We start from the raw sequence: 20720 nt of genomic DNA, 5'->3' as shown, positions 1-20720 counted from the left end.
TTTAGCAGGGCGGGAGTGGACCTCTTTGCCTCAGAGGAATCCGCCCACTGCCCCCTCTGGTTCTCCTGGACGGAGGTGACCAGCCCCCTCGGTCAGGACGCCTTGGCTCACGACTGGCCACTGAGTCCTCTATATGCTTTCCCACCGCTACCACTGATTCTTCCCACACTTCAGAGGGTGCTCCTGCGGGGTCACAGGCTACTTTTGGTGGCCCCCTTTTGGCCAGGGAGACTCTGGTTTCCACTGCTGCGCAGGCTCTGTTGCAGCTCTCCATGGCGCCTCCCCTACAGGAAGGACCTCCTATCACAACAGGGGGGTCGGATTTGGCACCCAGACCCCCGCCGCCTCCAGCTCTGGAATTGGCCACTGCAGGGCGAGGTTCTGTACGGCTCCCGTCAGGAACACCATCCTGAATACCAGAGCGCCATCGACTAGGGCACAGTATGAGAACAGGTGGAAACTGTTCTCCGACTGGTGTAACAAGAAGGCAGTAGACCCAGTACGCTGCCCTTTGGCCACCGTTCTGGAGTCCCTCTTTGATAGTGGTCGCTCCCACTCCAACCTGAGGGTCTATGTGGCGGCTATTTCGTCCCAGCACGAAAGGCTCGACGGAGCCACGGTGGGGTGCCACAGGTTGGTGTCCCTTTTCCTTAGAGGGGCTCTGCGGCTGCGTCCCCCTAGGACCCTGAGGGGCCCAGCATGGGACCTGCCCCTGGTGTTGGAGGCCATGTCGTCACCTCTGTTTGAGCCCTTGACCCAGGTAGGGTTAAAGTGGCTGTCCATGAAGGTGGCTTTTCTTCTTGCCATTACCTCCGCAAAGCGGGTCGGGAATTGCAGGCCCTATCCGTTGCAGAGACATGCCTGCGTTGGAACCCTGATGGCTCAGGGGTAGTCCTATGGCCGAATGTGGCGTTCCTACCGAAGGTGCTCTCACGCACCCATCTCAACCAGCCTATCCGGCTCGCTCGTTTTGACTCCCCGTCTGAGGGGGGATCTGAGCTGCTCTGCCCAGTATGGGTGCTCAAGGCCTACATTGTTGCGACTGCGAGCATCCAACAGTCAGAGCAATTGTTTGTATGTCATGATGGCCCTAACAGGGGTCGTGCCCTGTCCAACCAGAGACTGTCCCACTGGGTCGTCAACGCCATCACGCACGCCTATGGGGCCAGTGGCCGTCCCCCACCATCTGGGGTGAGGTGCCACTCCACCAGAAGCGTTGCAACCTCATGGGCTACACTGAGAGGGGTGCCCCTGGAGGCTATCTGTGCTGCCGCATCATGGGCAACGCCTGGCACTTTCACAAGGTTTTACCGTGTCAACGTCGCCGGCCCCTATCCAATGGATGCAGTCCTACGGCCAAGCTCTGCTGCCTCCAATGATTGAGGCGGGTGTTGGATTCTTTGTGACCTTGTTGGTATGGTCATCCAGTGCTTTAAGCAACACCTCTGGCGGTCAGTAAGGATGAAATAGAACGTGAGTTACAGATGTAACCATGGTTCTATGAATCCTGGATGACCGCCAGAGTGTCTAGTCACTCAGAATCCTTGTGTTTTCGCGAGAAGATTCTAGGAACGCCACCGGAAGTTATAGCCTTCCCGGTCACGTGGGGGTCACAGGTGACTATGTTGGCAATAGGTACTCGAAATGCGCATGCGCGAGGTGGATATATCCAGTGCTTTAAACACCGGTCATCCAGGATTCATAGAACCGTAGTTACATCTGTAACTTTCGTTTTTTCTAAAATGGTGGTGGTGGGGGAAAGTGAGACAAATGCTGTGGGTTGAAGTGAGACAGTGTCTCACTTTATCCCACCATGAGGCATAAGTTAAGTTTTTAACATATTTTAATGTAATATTACATTACATATGTTTTATTTTTAATTTCATAAACATTGTAGAAAAGTCATCATGCCAAGGCAATACAGCAGGAAGACAACCTGGGGCAAAACATCCCTCGAGGAGATGGAGAGTGCAGCCGCTGAGGTCAAGGAAGGGAAGATGTCTTTAAGAGCAGCTGCAAGGGACAGAAATAAGTCAAGCCTTCTAAGGTTCATGAAGAAAAAAGAGAAAGGGGAAGTAAAATCAGTAGCCTGGGGTGCAGTAGCTGAGGCAAAGAGAATATTCACAGATGAGATGGATGAGGAGCTTGCAAAACACTTGAAACAACTAGCTGACCAGTTCCATGGCCTTCCTCCAGTTAAGTGCCGTGAACTGGCATTTGAATATGCAGCGAAAAACAATATCCCTGTCCCTGCCAATTGGACAAAGACACAATGTGCAGGTAGGCTAGGGTGTGCAAGAGATCACATGATTCTGTAGGTTAACTAAGGCCAACTGATCTTGCTACAAAGCTAAATCTTATGAATTGTCTACTCTAGGTGCAGATTGGTTTGGCAGCCTCCTAGCACGTCGCACATCGCCACCTCTGTCCGAACTCCAGAGGCAACATCCATGGGAAGGGCTACAGCCTTCAATAAAACTACAGTCGGGGAGTTCTTTGACAATCTGGCTGTAGTGATGGACAGGTGACAGAATTAATTCTTTAGTTGCAAATGTTTTATGGAGGTTTTACCTGTAAGATTTGGTTTTGATTCTGATAAGGTTCTTCCCTTGCGTCTCATCTTTAACAGGCATAAATTCCCTCCACACATGATTTACAATGTGGATGAAACAGGCGTATTTACAGTACAAAAGCCACGGCAGGTAAGCTACACATGATTAACTAGAGAGCATGTGATAATGACCAGCAAGCTATTGACAGAATGCTGAAACTAATGCTATTCGTAATTTTGTGAACCTGTCAACTGGAAAAAATTAATGGACTGAAAATAAATACAATGTACCTTTCAGACCAGTAGTAGCCTACTAATTGCACATGCCATTGATTCTAAACTTCCTATTTGATTCAGGTTGTGACAGAGAAAGGAAAAAAGCAAGTTGGTTCTGTCACATCGGCTGAGAGAGGAGAATTGGTGACTGTGGTGTGTGCAGTGAATGCTGCTGGGAATGCCACACCTCCCATGTTTGTCTTCCCCAGAGTTAAGTTTAAGGACTGCTTCATGATAGGAGCTCCTCCAGGAGCCAAAGGTACCTCCACCAGAACGGGATGGATGAATGAAGACACCTGGCCTGAGTTCCTTGATCACCTGATACAGCACACTGACTGCACCCCTGACCGTCCCATGCTGCTTATCCTGGATAATCTTAAAGCTCACATCTCACTCAAGGCGGTACAAATAGCCAAGAGCAAAGGTATTGTTCTGCTCACTCTCCCTCCCCACACATCCCATCGCATGCAGCCTCTCGACGTGACCGTGTAAGGCCCATGACCATGGGAGGATGAGATCTAACCCTGGCAAAACAGTCTCCATCTACCAGATTGCAGGACTTGTGAATGAGGCCTTCATGTCAGCAGTGACACCACGCAACATCCCTTCTGGATTTAGGTCCACTGGGATTTTCCCATATAACCGAGAAATTTGCCCTGATGGAGCGTTTGCACCATCCATGGTGTCAGACCGGCCAAACCCTGACCTACATCCTGCCACTGCAGATGATCCAGATGGTCCACCCGCTGCAGATGGTCCACCCGCTGCATATGGTCCACCCGCTGCAGATGGTCCACCCGCTGCAGATAAATCACTCGCTGATGCTAATTCATCCACTGCGCATTGATGTGCCTCGCCAGCTGACTCAGATGTGCCACGTGTTCCCAGCCGACCTGGAAATGTGTCTCCTCGTGAAATCGTACCACTTCTCAAATGTTCCCCCAGAACACAAACCAAACGAAAGCGTGTGAAGACAGCCATCATAACTGATACTCCTGAGAAGCAGGCAATTGAAAAGGCTGATAAAAGAGTGTCAAAAGACGCTGGCAGGGAAAAAGCAAAATAGCAAAGAAAAGGGAAAATCGAAAAAGAAAGCAACCAAAAAGAAAATCGTAGTTAGCAGCTCTGAGGAGAGTGATGTCCCTGTCCCACTTGATGATGTGTCTGACAAAGAGAGCTCTGAGGATGAGAGAAGTGATCCAGGAAACACAGATCTGTCCGTGGGTGACTTTGTCATAGTTAACTTTGCAACCAAACACAGGAGCGTCCGTTACATTGGCATGGTTGAGAAAGTTGAGGATGACGAAATACTTGCACAATTTCTCAGAAGAATCAAGGGAAACACGAAAGACTGGGAGAGACCCACGTTTGCCATAAAGGAAAATGATGTGGCACGTGTTCAAAATACTGATGTGGTGAAGAAGCTGCCTCCACCTAAAAGGCCCGGAGGAAGCCCACGGAGAGAGCAACTCTTCATCTTTCCCTGTAACCTTCAGGGCTGGAATGTAGAGTAGCCTACTTCGAGTTAACTCATAAAGCACATCCAAACAGTAGGCTGATGTTCTAATCCAGGTGGATCTAGTCCTGTGTTCTGAGTCCCAGGCTGTTCTAGCTGTTTCTTTTTTGTGTTCTGACCCCCAGACTGTGTTCTAATATATCTGGTTCTATCTGTCATTTGAATGTTAATTAAAACATTTTGAAGTGTTGTGAGAAAAAAAGTGCTTAATTGACCAATCCCCATGATTCTTTTACTAGTCTGAAATTAGTTCTTGAATGTGTGGTTGTCAAGCTAGCTGTCAGGATTCTTACTGTTACAACATGTGTTGTTATGGTAGTTTCAGAGTGGATAAAGTAAGTGGATCAGTTTAGCCCCAGCTGATTCACTTTACCCCCTTGATTTCGCTGGTCTGTCTCAGTTTACCCGTGAGATGGGGTAAAGTGAGACAAAAGACCACTTTTTAAAAAACAATCATATTTTCACTGTACGTGGCGCTGAGCATTCACCAAATAAAAAAAAGTTTCACAGCTAATGTAGCCGTTAGCACACTCAGGATCTCGTAATTACGAGAAAAGATCTCGTAATTACGAGATACAGATCTCGTAATTATGAGATAAGGATCTCGTAATTACGAGATAAGATATCATATTTACGACATAAGGAACTCGTTTACGAGAAAAGGATCACGCCTCTCATTCATCAATAACGTTGCTGGCTAGCTGCAGGCCGGCAAAGATGACGCTATCCGACGCTATCGTATTTAATCTCCTGCTCGGGTTGAGGCATTGGGAAATATTGATGTTCCAAAAAAGTGAGGAGGGCATTAATATAAGTATGTCAACATTGCGCAGACATCTGAAGTCATTGGCCGGCAAAGATGACGCTATCCGACGCTATCGTACTTTATTTCCTGCTCGGGTTGAGGCATTGGGAAATATGGATGTTCCTTAAAAGTGAGGAGGGCATTAATGTAAGTATGTCAACATTGCGCAGACATCTGAAGTCATTGGGACTGTTCAGGAGAAAAGCCCAGTAACCTGCTACAAGTGGCTCTCTTCCTGCAGGAGCAGTTGAACCAGTACGGGATGCTTGTTCCATCATTTGATGTGCCAAAGCCCCTCGAATATTGACGCGTTAATTGTTCAGTGGAACCCAGAAGTGGAAATGTTGTTGTCATGGTGGTTTAAAGGGCATGTGGCTGGCCCCATACATTGCGGCTCTTAAAAGTTGAATACAGCAGTGCATTATCTGTTTAACTTTATACTATGCATTATTGTTCAAACGTCTTACCTCAAGCTCTTTTCCAATTAATGAGCTAAATTGTTTTTATACAAATCAATAAAATATTGTTTTTGTGGGGAAATAGAATTTTTGTCCCACTGCCCACATTAGATTTTGTTTTAATATTGGCTGTGACAGTATGTCACATAATTAATGTATTCAAATTTAAAATACTATGAAAAATACATAGTAAAGGCAAACCCTGTCAGTTGTTAAATTATTTAAAAAAAACCTTCACAGTGGTATAATGAGCACATACCACTGACTGAAGTGATCTATTGCTTTTATACAACGGTTACTATTATGGCAAAACGAAAGTCATAGACACACTACATTTAAAAACAACAAGAAAGTCAAAGTAGCTGTTTTATTAAAGAATACAAAAAAGTAATCCCTACTGGCTGCCTTCAAAATGCACGACGGTCGCAACACACTTTAGCGTCCCTCCGAGAGAAGGCTCGGCTAGAGCAGTTCGCCGGCAATTTATCCTATGGAGCAGTTCACTCGCCGTGTGCCTAAGCTTTCGTTAGTCTCTCCATCGCCTTGCTCACTCCCGGAGTAACAACATTTACACCCTCTACATCATTCAACATATGTTTTACTTTGTAACTGTTTCTACTTCCAGGCGCGGAGTGATTTGCAAACTTTCACAAAATGATTGGGCATCATAGCAGTTATGTATACGCTCATTATACAACAGTTATGAACCAATCAGATCGCTGGATTTAAGCCACCAGTTGTATAATATCATATAAAGAGCTCCGGGAGTCGCAAACGGCAACAATCACTTTCTCCTCCATGCTGCAGTTCACCCCGGACTGCACTGCACTGAGTTGGCCGGTTGAACGCTGATTGGCTGTTACGTTACACATGTCACTCAGTGGCCAGGCTGTTGAACGCCGATTGGCTGTCATCACGCGAATGTCGCGTCAAAGTTTAAATATCTTAGGGGAACATAGGACCCTTTTCCAAGAAAAGGGTCCTATGTTCCCCGCTTTTCCCAAAAAGGGTCCTATGCTCCCCGGCATGTATGGCTACAGGGGAACATAGGACCCTTTATGGGAAAAACAGGGAACATGCGACCCTTTTTTTTTTAAAAAAGGGTCCTATGTTCCCCGAGCGGGGAACATAGAACCCGGGGAACATAGGGATGACCCCCGGTAATGTAGCATCTCTCAGAAAACTGGTTCCACTTCATCAAGGAAGTAGCCAGAAATAACACAGGGATTGCTACTTGTGGTGTAAGCATGTAGCCATATGACCATGCGGGAAAATCCATCGACAGCACCATTAATACATATGCCATAAGGTTTAAGTTTGTCGTATGAATCGACGTGCCACAATAAGTTTTGACCTGGGTTTATGTAAAGAGGACGTCTTAGACGATTACGTCTAAAAGAAAAACATACCTTGTCACACTAGCCTTCCCCACCTAACTCCCACCTTATTCTTCATGTTTAACCTCTGTTTTTCTTTTATTCCTAGTCTGTTTTACATAGTTTTGATTGGGCAATATGTAAAGCGTCTTAGAGTACCATATTAAGCGCTATATAAATTTCATTTATTATTATTATTATTATTATCACTCCTCGAGGATCTAGGAGTAAGAGCAGGTGCCGTATAGTTGTTTGAGTCACTACCAAGCCTGCTTGGATGCATTTCAGATGCATCAATTTGTATCCGTGAAGCATCCCGTACTGGTTCAACTGCTCCTGCAGGAAGAGAGCCACTTGTAGCAGGTCCGACTGGGCTTTTCTCCTGAACAGTCCCAATGACTTCAGATGTCTGCGCAATGTTGACATACTTATATTAATGCCCTCCTCACTTTTAAGGAACATCAATATTTCCCAATGCCTCAACCCGAGCAGGAAATAAAATACAATAGCGTCGGATAGCGTCATCTTTGCCGGCAAATGACTTCAGATGTCTGCGCAATGTTGACATACTTATATTAATGCCCTCCTCACTTTTAAGGAACATCAATATTTCCCAATGCCTCAACCCGAGCAGGAGATTAAATACGATAGCGTCGGATAGCGTCATCTTTGCCGGCCTGCAGCTAGCCAGCAACGTTATTGATGAATGAGAGGCGTGATCCTTTTCTCGTAAACGAGATCCTTATGTCGTAAATATGATATCTTATCTCGTAATTACGAGATCCTTATGTCATAAATATGATATCTTATCTCGTAATTACGAGATCCTTATCTCATAATTACGAGATCCTTATCTCGTAATTACGAGATCTTTTCTCGTAATTACGAGATCCTTATCTCGTAATTACGAGATATTATCTCGTAATTACGAGATCCTGAGTGTGCTAACGGCTACATTAGCTGTGAAACTTTTTTTTATTTGGTGAATGCTCAGCGCCACCGTATCACTGCCCTTCGTCCTGAATATATTCTGATAATTTCCATTGTTAGGAAACATCCTGAATTAATGGGAAATGTGTACATCTTACTGATATATCATTTTAGCTCGCTTAGAGGGGAGCAAATGTAAAAAATGTCTCACTTTACCCCACTCTCCCCTACGTGGTACAAAAAAAAAAAATCTCTTCATGGGCGCAGCCATTTTGTTGAGAGCGTCATCACTGCTCTCGGTCGACTCTCAGATTTTCGAAAGATGAAGACAAAAGGGGGCCTGCCTTCGAGAAATGCCGCAAGAAAGCTGGGAAATGTTCGACTTTTGACTCGGAAGTCTGGCTTTCGAGGATTCAGGAACACACCATAAGACACTTCCCTCAACATATCAAAATGTTGCCCTGGTTGGTTGGAATTACCACGTGGAATTTTCCACGTTAGAAATGACAGAACTCCTTTCAAAGAGGCCCTGCCCTCTCCCAAACTATGCTTGTTAAAAAAACGAGAAATGCACCTGTGTCCGACATGACTTTGTGGGAATTTGACGAGTTTCTGACTAGTTCTGGCGGATGTTCTCAAGTCTCGTGCATGCATGCGCGCAAATGCAGACGATCTGAAATGCGCCGATTGATAGCATAGTAGCATCATAAGCGAGAGGTCTGTTTACACATCCCTCAGCGACTTTAAGTGATAAAAAGTAAACACAGTGCCTAAAAACCATCAACGTCATAGTAATAGTAAGACACATTCCTGTTCCCCACTGGTTTTGGAGTGAACGGCGATCTACTTCTGTAGCTCCATGAATTGAGGGAACCTTATACAGTCCGCTTAAAGTGCGTATTGGAAGTTAGATACTGCAATGAAGAATCATATAGGAAAAAAATTCGAATACACGATTTTTTAGTTTTTATTAATAAATCTACACTACAAGTGGCATCTTGAGCCGTTTTTGTGATACAATTTTACTTCCGCATCTCAAACGCTCGTTTTCGAGCGTGACGTAGGAATTGGTAGACGGACGTTCTAATCATCATAGACTACATAGGCAACATAACAACAATGGATAACAGTTTCGGACCACTTCCGTACAATTTTGAGCCAGCTAGCCGTGAGGGAGAACAGCAACCACCTAATAGGGGGAGACACCATGGCAATAGGAGGGAGATAGAGTTGTGGTGTCAGGAGAATTATGGTGAACCAGGAGCGGCTGAACATCAACACGGCCACGGAGGAAGAGCTCATGACCCTGCCCGGGGTCAACCGCCCCGTGGCGCGGAGCATCGTGGAGTACCGGGACTGCATCGGGGGCTTCAAGAAGGTGGAGGACATAGCGCTGGTGAGTGGGATAGGCGCCACCAAACTGGAGATTATTAAAGTGGAGATCTGCGTGTCGAGTAGGACCAGTTCGTCGCAGCACTCCCCGTCCTCCCTGCGGAGACCCGGAGCATACGTCCTCCTGCAGCGGCATGAACATCAACACCGCCACCCCGCCGCAGCTCATGAGCATCCGCCGCATCACGGAGAAAATCGCCCGGAACATTGTCGCCTATCGGACCCAACACAGTCCGTTCAAGAGCATCGAGGACCTGGTTCGGGTCGATCACATAAACTGCTCCCTACTGGACAAGATCCGTTTCCAGGTGTTTGTGGAGCGCTCAAGAACTCCGTCCACCAATACCAACGGTGGGCTGACCTACACGGGTCGGTCCCATCCGAGCCCAACCTCGTTCAGCCTCCGGCGACCTTGACCTCCCGCCGGGAGGACCCACGCAGATGGTTTGCACAGCACTAGCTTGCGATCAATCACAAGATCCCATGATGGTTGTGTTGAGAGAGGGAGACGTTCTACACGGACACGCCCACTCGTCTGCAGGCTGTCGGAGGAAGCCCAGATCCGTGCTGGCGGTGTGAGGCAGCGGGGTTATTACAGGTTATCAGCTCAGACTGGGTCCACTCATGACAATGCAAAACAAACACACGCAGAGGCAGCAGAGGAGCCGCGCAAATGAACGTGTATTTGGTGACAGAGGCGAAAAAAAAGTCCTTTCTCTTCACCTGTACAAAATGCACCCAGGCTCGAAAGCCTGCTCCATCCTTTCTCCGATCGGGGAAACTGTGAAATCGTCGGAGATGGTAGGACAGGAGGTCGGAGTTGGAACAACCCCCACAGATACAAAACCTCATCTCGTCGATTAGAAAAACCCAAAAACCACAGGGGGGGGGAATACAAGGCCGCTCACCGCGGTAACTACTCACAACTAGGCATAGAGCTGAGGCAGCAACAGCGACCGCGTCTACCAATTCCCACGTAATATGACGCGTTTGACGTATCACATAAAAAAACAACGGTTTTTGAAGCCTTGCTCAAAATAGTCACTTTAAAACTGGATTTTTTGCCGATATACTTTTTTAAACTGATCAAATCCTGCATTTTAATTTCAAAGGGCAATTTTCAGAGAATGTTATGGATAAATATTTTTAAAAACATTAACTTCCAATACGCACTTTAAACAGCTGCAATACAAGGCTTGGCCGATGAGCACTTGTGGATTGTTTAAGTATGCACTGCTCCTTGGGGCTTGCTGTATACCCATGGACCTATTAAAGAGCCTACCGCTCTCCGACGTCATCTCTCTATCTCGTCTGTTTCGTTGTTATTCCACAGTCCCCTCTACTGGATGGTTGTGGCCTTGCAGTTGAGTTCAAAACTTAAAAAGGGAACTATTGTGAATGTAAATATGTCTAACAACCCCCTTCTTTTCTCCCCACTGTAACCACTCCCCTCTCTTTTCCTAGAAGTGGGATGCAATAATGAGCTGTCCGTGATATTGGAGATGAAGACAAAAACTCAGATGACGATACAGTTATTTGGCTATTTAATTGTGCCTTGTGCTCACTCTGAGGTATAGTTACATGTGGTATTTAAATATTGGGCGTTTCTCAACCGTTCCTTGAACAAATATTATAAAAGTTGTGATATTTTCCCAATACACGTCATTCCTGTTGGTTGACATTCTGTGTGAGTGTGTGCATGTGTGTGTGTGTGTGTGTGCTTGTGTGTTTGTGTGTGTGCGTGTGTGTGTGTGTGTGTGTGTGTGTGTGTGTGTGTGTGTGTGTGTTCTATCTCGAGATTGTAGTCAAGACATCATATATCAGGTCATTGTGTCTGACTAGAATTCAATGCATGATTGCAGTCCTAGTAGAAGCCATCCTTCAATGCAAAGTATTTCACAAAGCTCTCTATGTGTGTCTAATCTCTCTGTAGCTCTTATGATTGGATTGAGATTGGACTATGGCCTGAAAAGGAAGTAATAATGTGTGTGTGTGTGTGTGTGTGTGTGTGTGTGTGTGTGTGTGTGTGTGTGTGTGTGTGTGTGTGTGTGTGTGTGTGTGTGTGGCACACACAGAGTGCTGGTGCACTCTGTCTTCCCTCACACCGCGTTCCACTCCCTTTTGGCTCCCAGGTCCAACCTGTTTTACCTGTCTTCACCTGCTGCCCTACCATTTGGCAGCCCGCTGTACCTAGGGCGAGCTTCAGCACAGACACAGCTCTGTGGACGTCAAGAGTAGCAACTGTCCTTTTCCAAATCCGCCCGCATTACCAGAAGTACAACTTGTGACTGTGAATCGATTCGAGAGTCAACACAGGATTCTTTGTCTGTCTATTTGTATTCCTTCAACAGAAACAGCGAAGTACGAGTAAGAATGAAAACCAGCTTTGCATTTACCTAGCCTATGTGCTAATTAGAGTTAATACCAAACAGAGAAGGGCGGGAGTTGACGAGGAGGAGTAGTAGTAGGAGGAGATGGAGGAGGGGGTGATGGAAGCGGACGTCAGCACAGATGACATAGAGGCAATCATGGAGAACATGGAGTACATCCCGGGCTACTTCCACCTGGAGCTCAACCTCAACGGCAACCCGACAGGGCCCGTGGATTTGCGGCAGCGGGACACCCACCTGAGGCTGGACGGCCTGCGGGCGGAGGTCGAGGCGGAGTCGGGGTACCTGCAGTACGCCGTCCGCAACCTCCTGGGCTTCCTGGCCTTCCACCTTGAGCAGCTGGAGGTCGCAGAGGAAAGGTTCAGGTGAGGGTACAGGGTGAGTGTTGGAGTGAGGGAGTCAGATAGTGAGTGAGTGAGGGACTGAGTGAGTGAAATAGTAAGAGTGTTTGTGAGTTAGGGGGTAAATGAGTGAAACAGTGAATGTGTGTGAGTTGAATTGAATGCCATACCAGATAAAATATCCACTCACAAATTTCCTTCACACGTTATATGGCCATCCAAGAGTGATCAATAGATTCCCCTAGATACCTAACAGTGGGCAGGATAGTGTGGTGTCCGGGGGTGTCCGACGCCCAGCTGAATAGTTCACTCTGCTTCGATCGCCAATGAACACAACCTGCCTGTAGGCATCCTACTAGCAATATGCCTAACCTCAACCTTTTCCAAACCAAACTGTATCTGAGTGGTACCTAGAAGTGTCCTTTTATGTGACGACATAAAAGACACAACAATGCATCACAACCTTTGATATTAAAGTGTATATTCTTTCACAGAGACATCTGTAAGGAAGACCCTGGGAACCTCAACGCCTGGGCCAACCTGGGCTACGTCTATGACAAGCTGGGCCAGGAGGTGGAGGCGGGGGAGTGTGTGGAGAAGGTGTCCCAGCTGATGGGCCTGGACGGCGGGGAGGCGTGTCAGGAGGAGTCCCGGCTGCTGGCGGCCCGCTGCCTGGCCGAGCAGGCCTACGTCCAGCCCTATGACGTGGAGCTAGACACTGAGGAGGAGCAGAGAGACCGACTGAGCACGGCACTAACCCTGTACAACCGGGCCCTGGACTACGCAGGGGATCTGGTGAGTCCTCACAAATGCAGCTTCTTGTATGGCGTTTTTTTCTTGTGTTATTGTATTGATTTGTTTTCATTTTGTTCTTGTTGTGAATATATATATGCTTGAATAGGTTGCAATGAAAAGTATTACGTTTTCAGCATATTTAAAGAAGCTTCCGGTTTTTTCAGATACAACTGGAAGAAAAAAGAAGTTGGTATTTTAAAATGGCAACCATTTACATCAGGTATAAGGCTTTTATTATTATGAATTATCTTTCTTCCTTTTCTCAAGGAACCAAACTCTGAACTCAAACACCATGACAGCTGAATGCCAATGGAAAGCCAACTACATCATGTGTCATAAATGGCGGCGCTGTCATGGTGATTTGATTGTGTTATTTCTACACTAAAAAAATAATTCAGAAGCGCTGCTATCCTTGCAGGCTAGATGACATAGTGAAGACCAAGAATGATTCTGAATATTCCAGGCTTTCCCACTACAACAAGGGACTTAGGCTTCTGACTGAAGCACTCAAGTCAAAGAAAACACAGCTCAAAGGTAGGTTATATATCTTCATCCTCTATTTTTCATAGTCGGCTCTACTTTGTTACCTCACGGACAAATGAATGACCAATGGGTGGAAAACATTTTAAGTGCTGAGAGTGGAAAGAAACATATTTGGTATTTAATTAATGTACACATTGTCGGTAATCGAATAATCTTATCGGCCTATCATGTGGCAGCATTTATGTGATTCTATCTTCTCAACATGGATGAGAATCCCTAATGGTGCATACACAAACACCAACATCGTTGGAGGTTGTTGGCTGATAAACTATCTTGATGGTGAAAATGTTGAATTGATGTTGGCCAACGTCTGTTGTTGATGCTTGTTGGGGCCGTGTGCAAGCACCCTAAGGGATGTTTCCAGCTCCTTCTTGCTGCCCCATCCACTATTGAAAAGCTGTACCTAATAGAGTAGCCACTGAGTGTAGATCACACAGTAAGAGGGAGAAGATATTATTTGCCTCCATCCTTAGCCATGTCCAAGGCAATGCTTAGTAATATGTTAATATGTATAAATACATTATTTATACAAAGGATGCTATTTAAAGTTATTACAGTAATGGCAATAGCGTGACCTGACAACAAGATTTTAATATTCCCCTAAATACAGCTCAATGCACACAACAACCTTAGACCTTGACCAATAGACAACAATCATTTATTCCATCATGTAACATGCAGATGTACCCTCCCCCCTGTCCATCCAGCTCTTTCCTGGTGTTATATTGGCATCATGCTGGAAAAGAAGGAGGAGTTCTCCACGGTGCCCATGTCTATACATGACTGTGGTCTCTCCGGCTCAGACCCCCTGTCCTGCCACGGAACCGTAGGTTCACACAGCTTCTCATGTCCTTCAGCAGCATGCACAGCCATTCAGACATAGGACTGTGGTGTAGGTCATAAACAACACTGCTCCCCATCACACTTCTTTAAAACGGGTTAGTGGTTTGTTTGTTGTTCGACTCCTGGCTGAAAGGTACTCGGTTCGATACCCAATGTCACTGATGATCACTATAAGACGATTTGGATGTAAGTCTCCCATGACTTAAAAAGCCTGTAGGATTTTACAAACACAGATAATGATTAACTGGTTAATTCATGTTTTAAAAATGGTATACAGTTTCAAGTGCACAATGATGCAAGGCTACAGCAAATAGCCCTGTGTGCTTTGATGTTTAATTCCATAACTGATAGACAACTATTTCAACCACAGGCCATAAAGCTGGCCAGCGACAATGCGTTCGTCCTGAACCTCCTTGCCAAGCTGTTTTTCGTGCTGGGGAAACAGGAGATGTCCATGGGGATCTGTAATATGGCTCTCAGCGTGCTGCCAGACCCTGAGCTCAACTACCAGGCCTACTGCACCCGGGCCAAGGTAGGCTCCCTACCGCTTCCATCTTCCAGCTATATTAATATACACATTCAGCTATTGGTAATGGCACAATGTTCATGGAATGCTAACCTATGCACAGATCAGCAGATCAATAAATCAGGATTAACGTCAAGTCCACATTATTTTTGTTGAGGGCTTCACACGCCACCTTTTATGACACCCTGTGGGGGGGGGGGGGGGGGGGGATTTGGGCCGGTTTAAGCAGCCCCACCTGATTATACTCTGAGCCTGTGTGAGGCTGCCACCTGTTACGTAATCAGTGTGCACAGGTTAAATCAGCCATCTCCTGCATGGCGGCGGATCATCCGTGCCATGTTCATTATCTACAACTGTAACAATAAAACAGATAAAACAACAATGCCACCACCACCGCCAACCACTCCTCCAAACATAAAGGAAGGAGGTGGTGTTAAATCCAGTTCATTGTTATACATTTAGATAAACCAGCCACCAGCCACTAACACCCATACATCTTTATCCCTCCCAAGAGCAAGGAAAAACTTAATTATCGAGGAGGAATCCTTACTTAGAAATTCAGAAAAAGGGATCCCTCCTCCTGGGACAGTTAGGAGTGCAATGTTAAAGTGCAGACATAATGGTAGCATAACAAGCAAAACCTTTTGAGTAAAATGTAATTGTTGGAAAAATAGGAAGTGTCCATGGTGCTGCAGTGGGGGTTATCATCTCTGAAAGCTTGCTGTGTGTTGATCTGATGGGTGCAGATCAACGTGATGGCTTACGTGAGGGACCTGGAGAGGTACAAGCAGGGAGAGGGAGGGATCCCGGACAGACAGCAGCTGGCCGAAGCGAAGAGGGACCTTGACAAAGTCCTACACGTACACCCCTGCCTGAGGACACACATGGAGATGGCTCAGGTACTAATGACGTTGTTAGAGACATTATGATGTTCCTGGAAACAGTACAAAAACAATGCTCTGACCGGAGAAATCTGTGGGCGTCATGTCTGGAACACAACCAGTCAGGCAGATAGTTGACATGACAGGAGATAATTTACGACCTGGGATGGAAAAGATTAAAAAAAATACATATGGTCCTGTCAGCAAGACCCCTTTATAGACTACATGATATTTCCTGAACAAGAAGCTTGCATGAGCTTAGGTAAAGTACGGACAAATTGAGCAACACCGTCAGCAAATTTTGCATGCATGCAAATTCTGTAGTAACACCATTTTCGAGGAAGAAGGTAGTGTAATCTTGTGAACTGCTAGTAGGCTGTGTTATGAGTTACCAGGGTTATCTTAGCCCATTGAACACTGGCCAGTGTAGTTGTGGAAATGTTGCACATCAAATAAGAGCGGGGATCCGAACAGCAGTCTATCGGATGTGCTGTTGCCATAAATTAAGACACACTTGAAGTTTTACTGGCCATAATATAATTGTTATGAACGTACGTGTCTCCATTATTTGGCTGAACAGTCAATGCTATGCAATATCAATTTTGGATTCATTAAAGAGAATTAAACATAATTTTGAACAATGACAGTGGTTTCTAAATGAAAATAATGTTTCGCCATACTATACAGCAATGTCTGCTTCAGCATCTCTTCTCCACTGTCTCTCTCCGTTCCCTCCTGTAGGTGCTGTACTACTCGGGTGTTGATGCGCTTCAGGAAAGCCTGCTGGTGGACGAGGGAGCGGTGAACAGCGCCCTCGTGAGCATATCCCAGTCCCTGCAGCAGGAGCCGGGCCCCAGCCTCCCAGACCTCCACCTGCTCCGGGGCCGCTGCCTCCTCCTGAAGGGAGAGGAGCAGAACGCTGCAGACTGCTTCAAGAGAGCGATGGAGCTGGAGAGGCCCGGGAGCGCTGACCCCACGGCTCTGCGCTGCCTGCTGGAGTCTCTCCTGGCACTGTTCGCCCAGGGAGGCCCCGAACCCGGCCCGGGGCCCGTGGTCACCCAGCTTGAAGAGTCGCTGCACAGGGCAGAACAGAGGTATACCGAAAAGGTGGTGCAGGATGAGCTGAGGCACCTGTATCGCTCGCACACCGCTGAGGTCACAGAGCTGTCTCGAGCTCTGATTAAAGCGGGCCGGCTGGACCTCGTGAGGCGGCTCCTGGAGGCCTTACAGCCGAAGCTGCCCAGTAGAAAGAAAGTGCTTTTCAAGTCTTATTCCATCGCGTGAATCAAGTGTATTATTCGCACCATCCATTCTTTCTTTCTTTCTTTCTTTCTTTCTTTCTTTCTTTCTTTCTTTCTTTCTTTCTTTCTTTCATGTTTATTTCGAATATGTAGACAAAACAAAAACTTCTTTTTTTTTGCAAAAAACAACAACAATAAAGCCAGTCAAGAATGAATAACAAAAACAAAATAATGATAGTAATAGTAAAAATAAAAAGCAAAAAGAAACAAGAAATAAAAAAGTTTTTTTATTGATAACAACATTGGCATATACTGATCAAAACAGGACGGTACAAAAAAAAAGCCTATAATGCAATCAAACGATGAACATACAAAGATATGCCTTGAACATAGCAGTCAGGCTACTGCTTCTTTGTTTTGAGCCCAAAAAAAATAAAAAAATAAAAAAACATTTTTCTTTTTAAATAATAATTTGCGTTAATCGCGCGTTAAAAAAGATTGACGCCGTTAAAATTGGTTTGCGTTAACGCCGTTAATAACGCGTTTAACTGACAGCTCTAATAAAAATGTTATGTTATAAAAATAAATATACATATAAGTATGTACATATATATATCTACAACATACATTTAACAAGTAACAGTATGAACCATTCAAACTTAATGAATCACCTCACCACCGCATCTTTTACACTTTCAGTCTCCCAACAGGCTGAGAGAGCGCAACACGCTTCACATGTGGTCTGATTATATAAAAAGCAGATTGGACCAAACACAATTCCTAAATGAAATATTGAATATTGAAAAGTTTGAAGCTCAATCCAATCAAAGCATTGTGTAAATGATAATACACTTTAAATTTAAATAATTGTTTTGTATTGCATTTTTTGATGTGTGTTATGTTATTATGTTTTATATGTAGCAGATTAAATAACCTGACACGTTTCTGTAACAGTGTGTGTGTGTGTGTGTGTGTGTGTGTGTGTGTGTGTGTGTGTGTGTGTGTGTGTGTGTGTGTGTGTGTGTGTGAGTATATGTTATGTATTATAGCCTGTCTTGGTGGCACAGTGGAAAGAGGAGTTTGTTATCAACCGTCTCAAGTGGAATGTCATGTAGGAAATGTAACGCTTACAGACAGTAGGGGGAGGGGGGAACGTGGGTGCTACACACTGGTGGTGGTTAGTGAGGTCCCCCCTCAAGCGTCTTTGAGTGTCTAGAAAATCTCTATATAAATTCAATCCATTATTGTTATTATAATCGACTACGTTTGTTTAACGGCACCGTTGCAACCCCCTTGAACTGAGAATCATGGCTTTTAGCACGAGACAAGGCATCTACCAATACATTATCAGGACTGTTTCTTGGACTTACAGGTTGTAGTTTTAGACAATCAAGGACCAGGGTATCAGCGGTTGCTTCTGGTTGTACAACATTTGTGATGGAAGTGGGATATGGTCTGTATCAACACTGTAGAACATTTCGGTCAAATGCTTCAATGGTAGCCAACGAATTGACCTGTGATGGCCCCTTTTTGCTTTAACCGGACCACCTGTCCCTGACCCACCTGCTTACCTAAGTAGGTGTCAGGCGCTTTACTGAAGTCACATTTGACAAGATTGAGAGTTAGAGAGGCCTTTGCCAACCTCTCGAACACCATTGTCAGAACTTGCATATCTGACCATGTGCAAGAATACACCACCAGATGTGCGTTTGAATTGGGGAACACAAATTTAACAGATTTAATAACCTTGAAACGTTGGAGGGGTATTACGCAGTCCAAAGGATAGGATATTATATTGCAAAATATATCAGATGCTCATGACGGGTGGTAAGGCTGAACGATTAATCTAATGAAAACGGACATTGCGATATAATGGAACACAATTTGCAAAAAGAAAAGGCCGAAAGAAAAAGACAAAAGGGTTACTGGAGATCAGTAAGATTATTTTTTAATTTTTCTTTTACAATTCAATAGTTAAATAAAGATGTTTTAATATCAATTCATGCATCAATTTATCTCAACACAGGGCTCCAGAGTGCGCCTAATTTGGGCGCACATGCGCCTAGAATTCGGGGTAGTGCGACCAAATATTTTATTTGGGCGCACCGGTGCGACTGAAAATTTATCTGCTATAATTATTATTATTTTTTTTTTTTACAGAGCAGTCTATTCATAATATTGTAATAACCACGGAAGAGGCAGTGAATGAAGTATTGATTAGACAGCAATTTATTAGATACCTAATAAACCGTTGGAACACGCAAGACCGGTAACGCCGGTAAACAAACCAGCGAAGCCCAATCCAGGGGCCTGTACTACGAAGCTCGATTAGAGGGTTAGCGAGGTATGTTGAGCTGAAAGCCTGGGTTAGCTGTACCATGAAAGTCGATCTCTTTAAGCGTCGCTGTATCACCATTGGTGACTTACGCTCGCAACCAAACCTGGTCGGGAGCAGCTTTTCAGCGAGTCTACCCGGAGACCGGCTACTTATATCGGCGTGCGCAGCTTCCTAGCCCCTCCTCCGATAATGGCGTCACAATTTGTCGGTGTTCCCATGGACCACGGCGCAGTTATCGTACAGGCGTCTCTCCGGAGACAGAGGGTTTTTCGGGACAGAACCGATCCCTTGGCATTGTCTGACGATATTCTTTATGAGAGATACAGATTCGGCATTTATTTAAGGCATTTATTTAATGGTCAAAATATTATTAATCAATGGCGTAAATATCGACGGTGCAACTGATGCAGTTGCCCCCCCCCCCCTCAACAACTCAGCGCAAGGCAGGCACGGTCCAACGCCACCCCCCCCCCCCCCCCCCTCAACAACTCAGCGCAAGGCAGGCACGGTTCAACGCCCCTTCCCCCCGTCAACAACTCAAAACTTGGGTGCACCATAAATACGTGCTGGTGCACCCAAATTAAAACTTTAGGCACACCAGTGCACCCAAGGAAAAAGTTAGTCTGGAGCCCTGCAACACATAGGCATGGCCTAAAGCGAAGAGCAGTTTATATGTGACTGCTTCCAATATTGTGTTGAAAATACTATAGAAGGATTTATTGGCTTTGTTTAGTGAATAATACAGAACATAAAATTGCATACTAAATTGTCATCGCAATATTGGTTGAAATAATCGCAATTAGATTATTTCCCCAAATCGTTCAGCCCTAACGTAACCTAGCCCCTCCAACATGTGCCCTTTCAGCAGGAAACAGGTCAGACAACAGTGTGTTTAGTTTGCATTCAACTATTGACCTCAGACGTCACTGTTCCGATCTGGCGCATCTAATCTCCAAAGTCCCGACTGTGTTGTGCATGGCCTCATAAACATTTTACGCCAGAGTCAGATCGGGCAACACTTGTAACTGCCCATATTGCAGCGCCTTGTTGAAACACTTAAAGTCCTCCATCGAATTTAGGTTACCTGGTTCATGAACGAAACCTTAATAGTTAGAATAGGTTTTGAAGGCATTTTATTGACGATCTTCCAGTTGTCAATGATGGATCGATAATCTATTTTTTTAGCGACTTGGTCGATATCATCCAACAAGTTTATCTCGTTACTCTGTTGCTTATTAGATTCCATTATGTTGGACTCAACTAAATTGAGTTCAAGGGTCGCACTTACAGGGTAACCTGGAAAGAATCTATATCTAAACCGTGTAGTCTCGCTAGCGGGGCCCTCAGGGTTCTGTCCTGGGCCCCATTCTGTTTACTCTGTACACTCTGTACACATATTTAGCTTTGTTTGCTTTACCCACATAAGGTCAGAAATGTTTAATTCAATGCATATAACTTTTTACTGAAACCCTATCATAATAATTTCCTCGTAGGAGATGTACAAAACACACTCTTTCT

The 20720-nt window shown here is 45.3% G+C and overlaps 1 protein-coding gene across 1 annotated transcript; it reads left to right on the top strand.

Moving 5' to 3' along the window:
* Window positions 1-11415: 11415 nt before the first annotated feature.
* On the top strand, window positions 11416-17815 carry ttc22 (tetratricopeptide repeat domain 22). Its single transcript, XM_060067157.1, has 8 exons — window positions 11416-12059; window positions 12530-12830; window positions 12995-13050; window positions 13249-13364; window positions 14081-14199; window positions 14587-14748; window positions 15489-15641; window positions 16365-17815. The coding sequence occupies exons 1-8, from the start codon at window positions 11779-11781 to the stop codon at window positions 16905-16907; spliced, it is 1731 nt and encodes a 576-aa protein (XP_059923140.1). The 5' UTR covers window positions 11416-11778; the 3' UTR covers window positions 16908-17815.
* Window positions 17816-20720: the final 2905 nt, after the last annotated feature.

Source organism: Gadus macrocephalus, chromosome 12 (assembly GCF_031168955.1).
Source record: "Gadus macrocephalus chromosome 12, ASM3116895v1".
NCBI classification, from domain to species: domain Eukaryota; kingdom Metazoa; phylum Chordata; class Actinopteri; order Gadiformes; family Gadidae; genus Gadus; species Gadus macrocephalus.
The sequence above is the reverse complement of the archived record's forward strand: the minus strand, read 5'-3'. Positions and strand labels throughout refer to the sequence as shown.

What these genes read in the sequence shown, in the direction of transcription:
- ttc22 (XM_060067157.1), top strand. Translation starts at nt 11,779, where the DNA reads ATGGAGGAGGGGGTGATGGAAGCGGACGTCAGCACAGATGACATAGAG. An exon ending in ATGGCAACCATTTACATCAG is followed by an intron (nt 13,051 to 13,248) that starts GTATAAGGCTTT and finishes CTATCCTTGCAG; the next exon opens with GCTAGATGACATAGTGAAGA. An exon ending in CACACATGGAGATGGCTCAG is followed by an intron (nt 15,642 to 16,364) that starts GTACTAATGACG and finishes TCCCTCCTGTAG; the next exon opens with GTGCTGTACTACTCGGGTGT.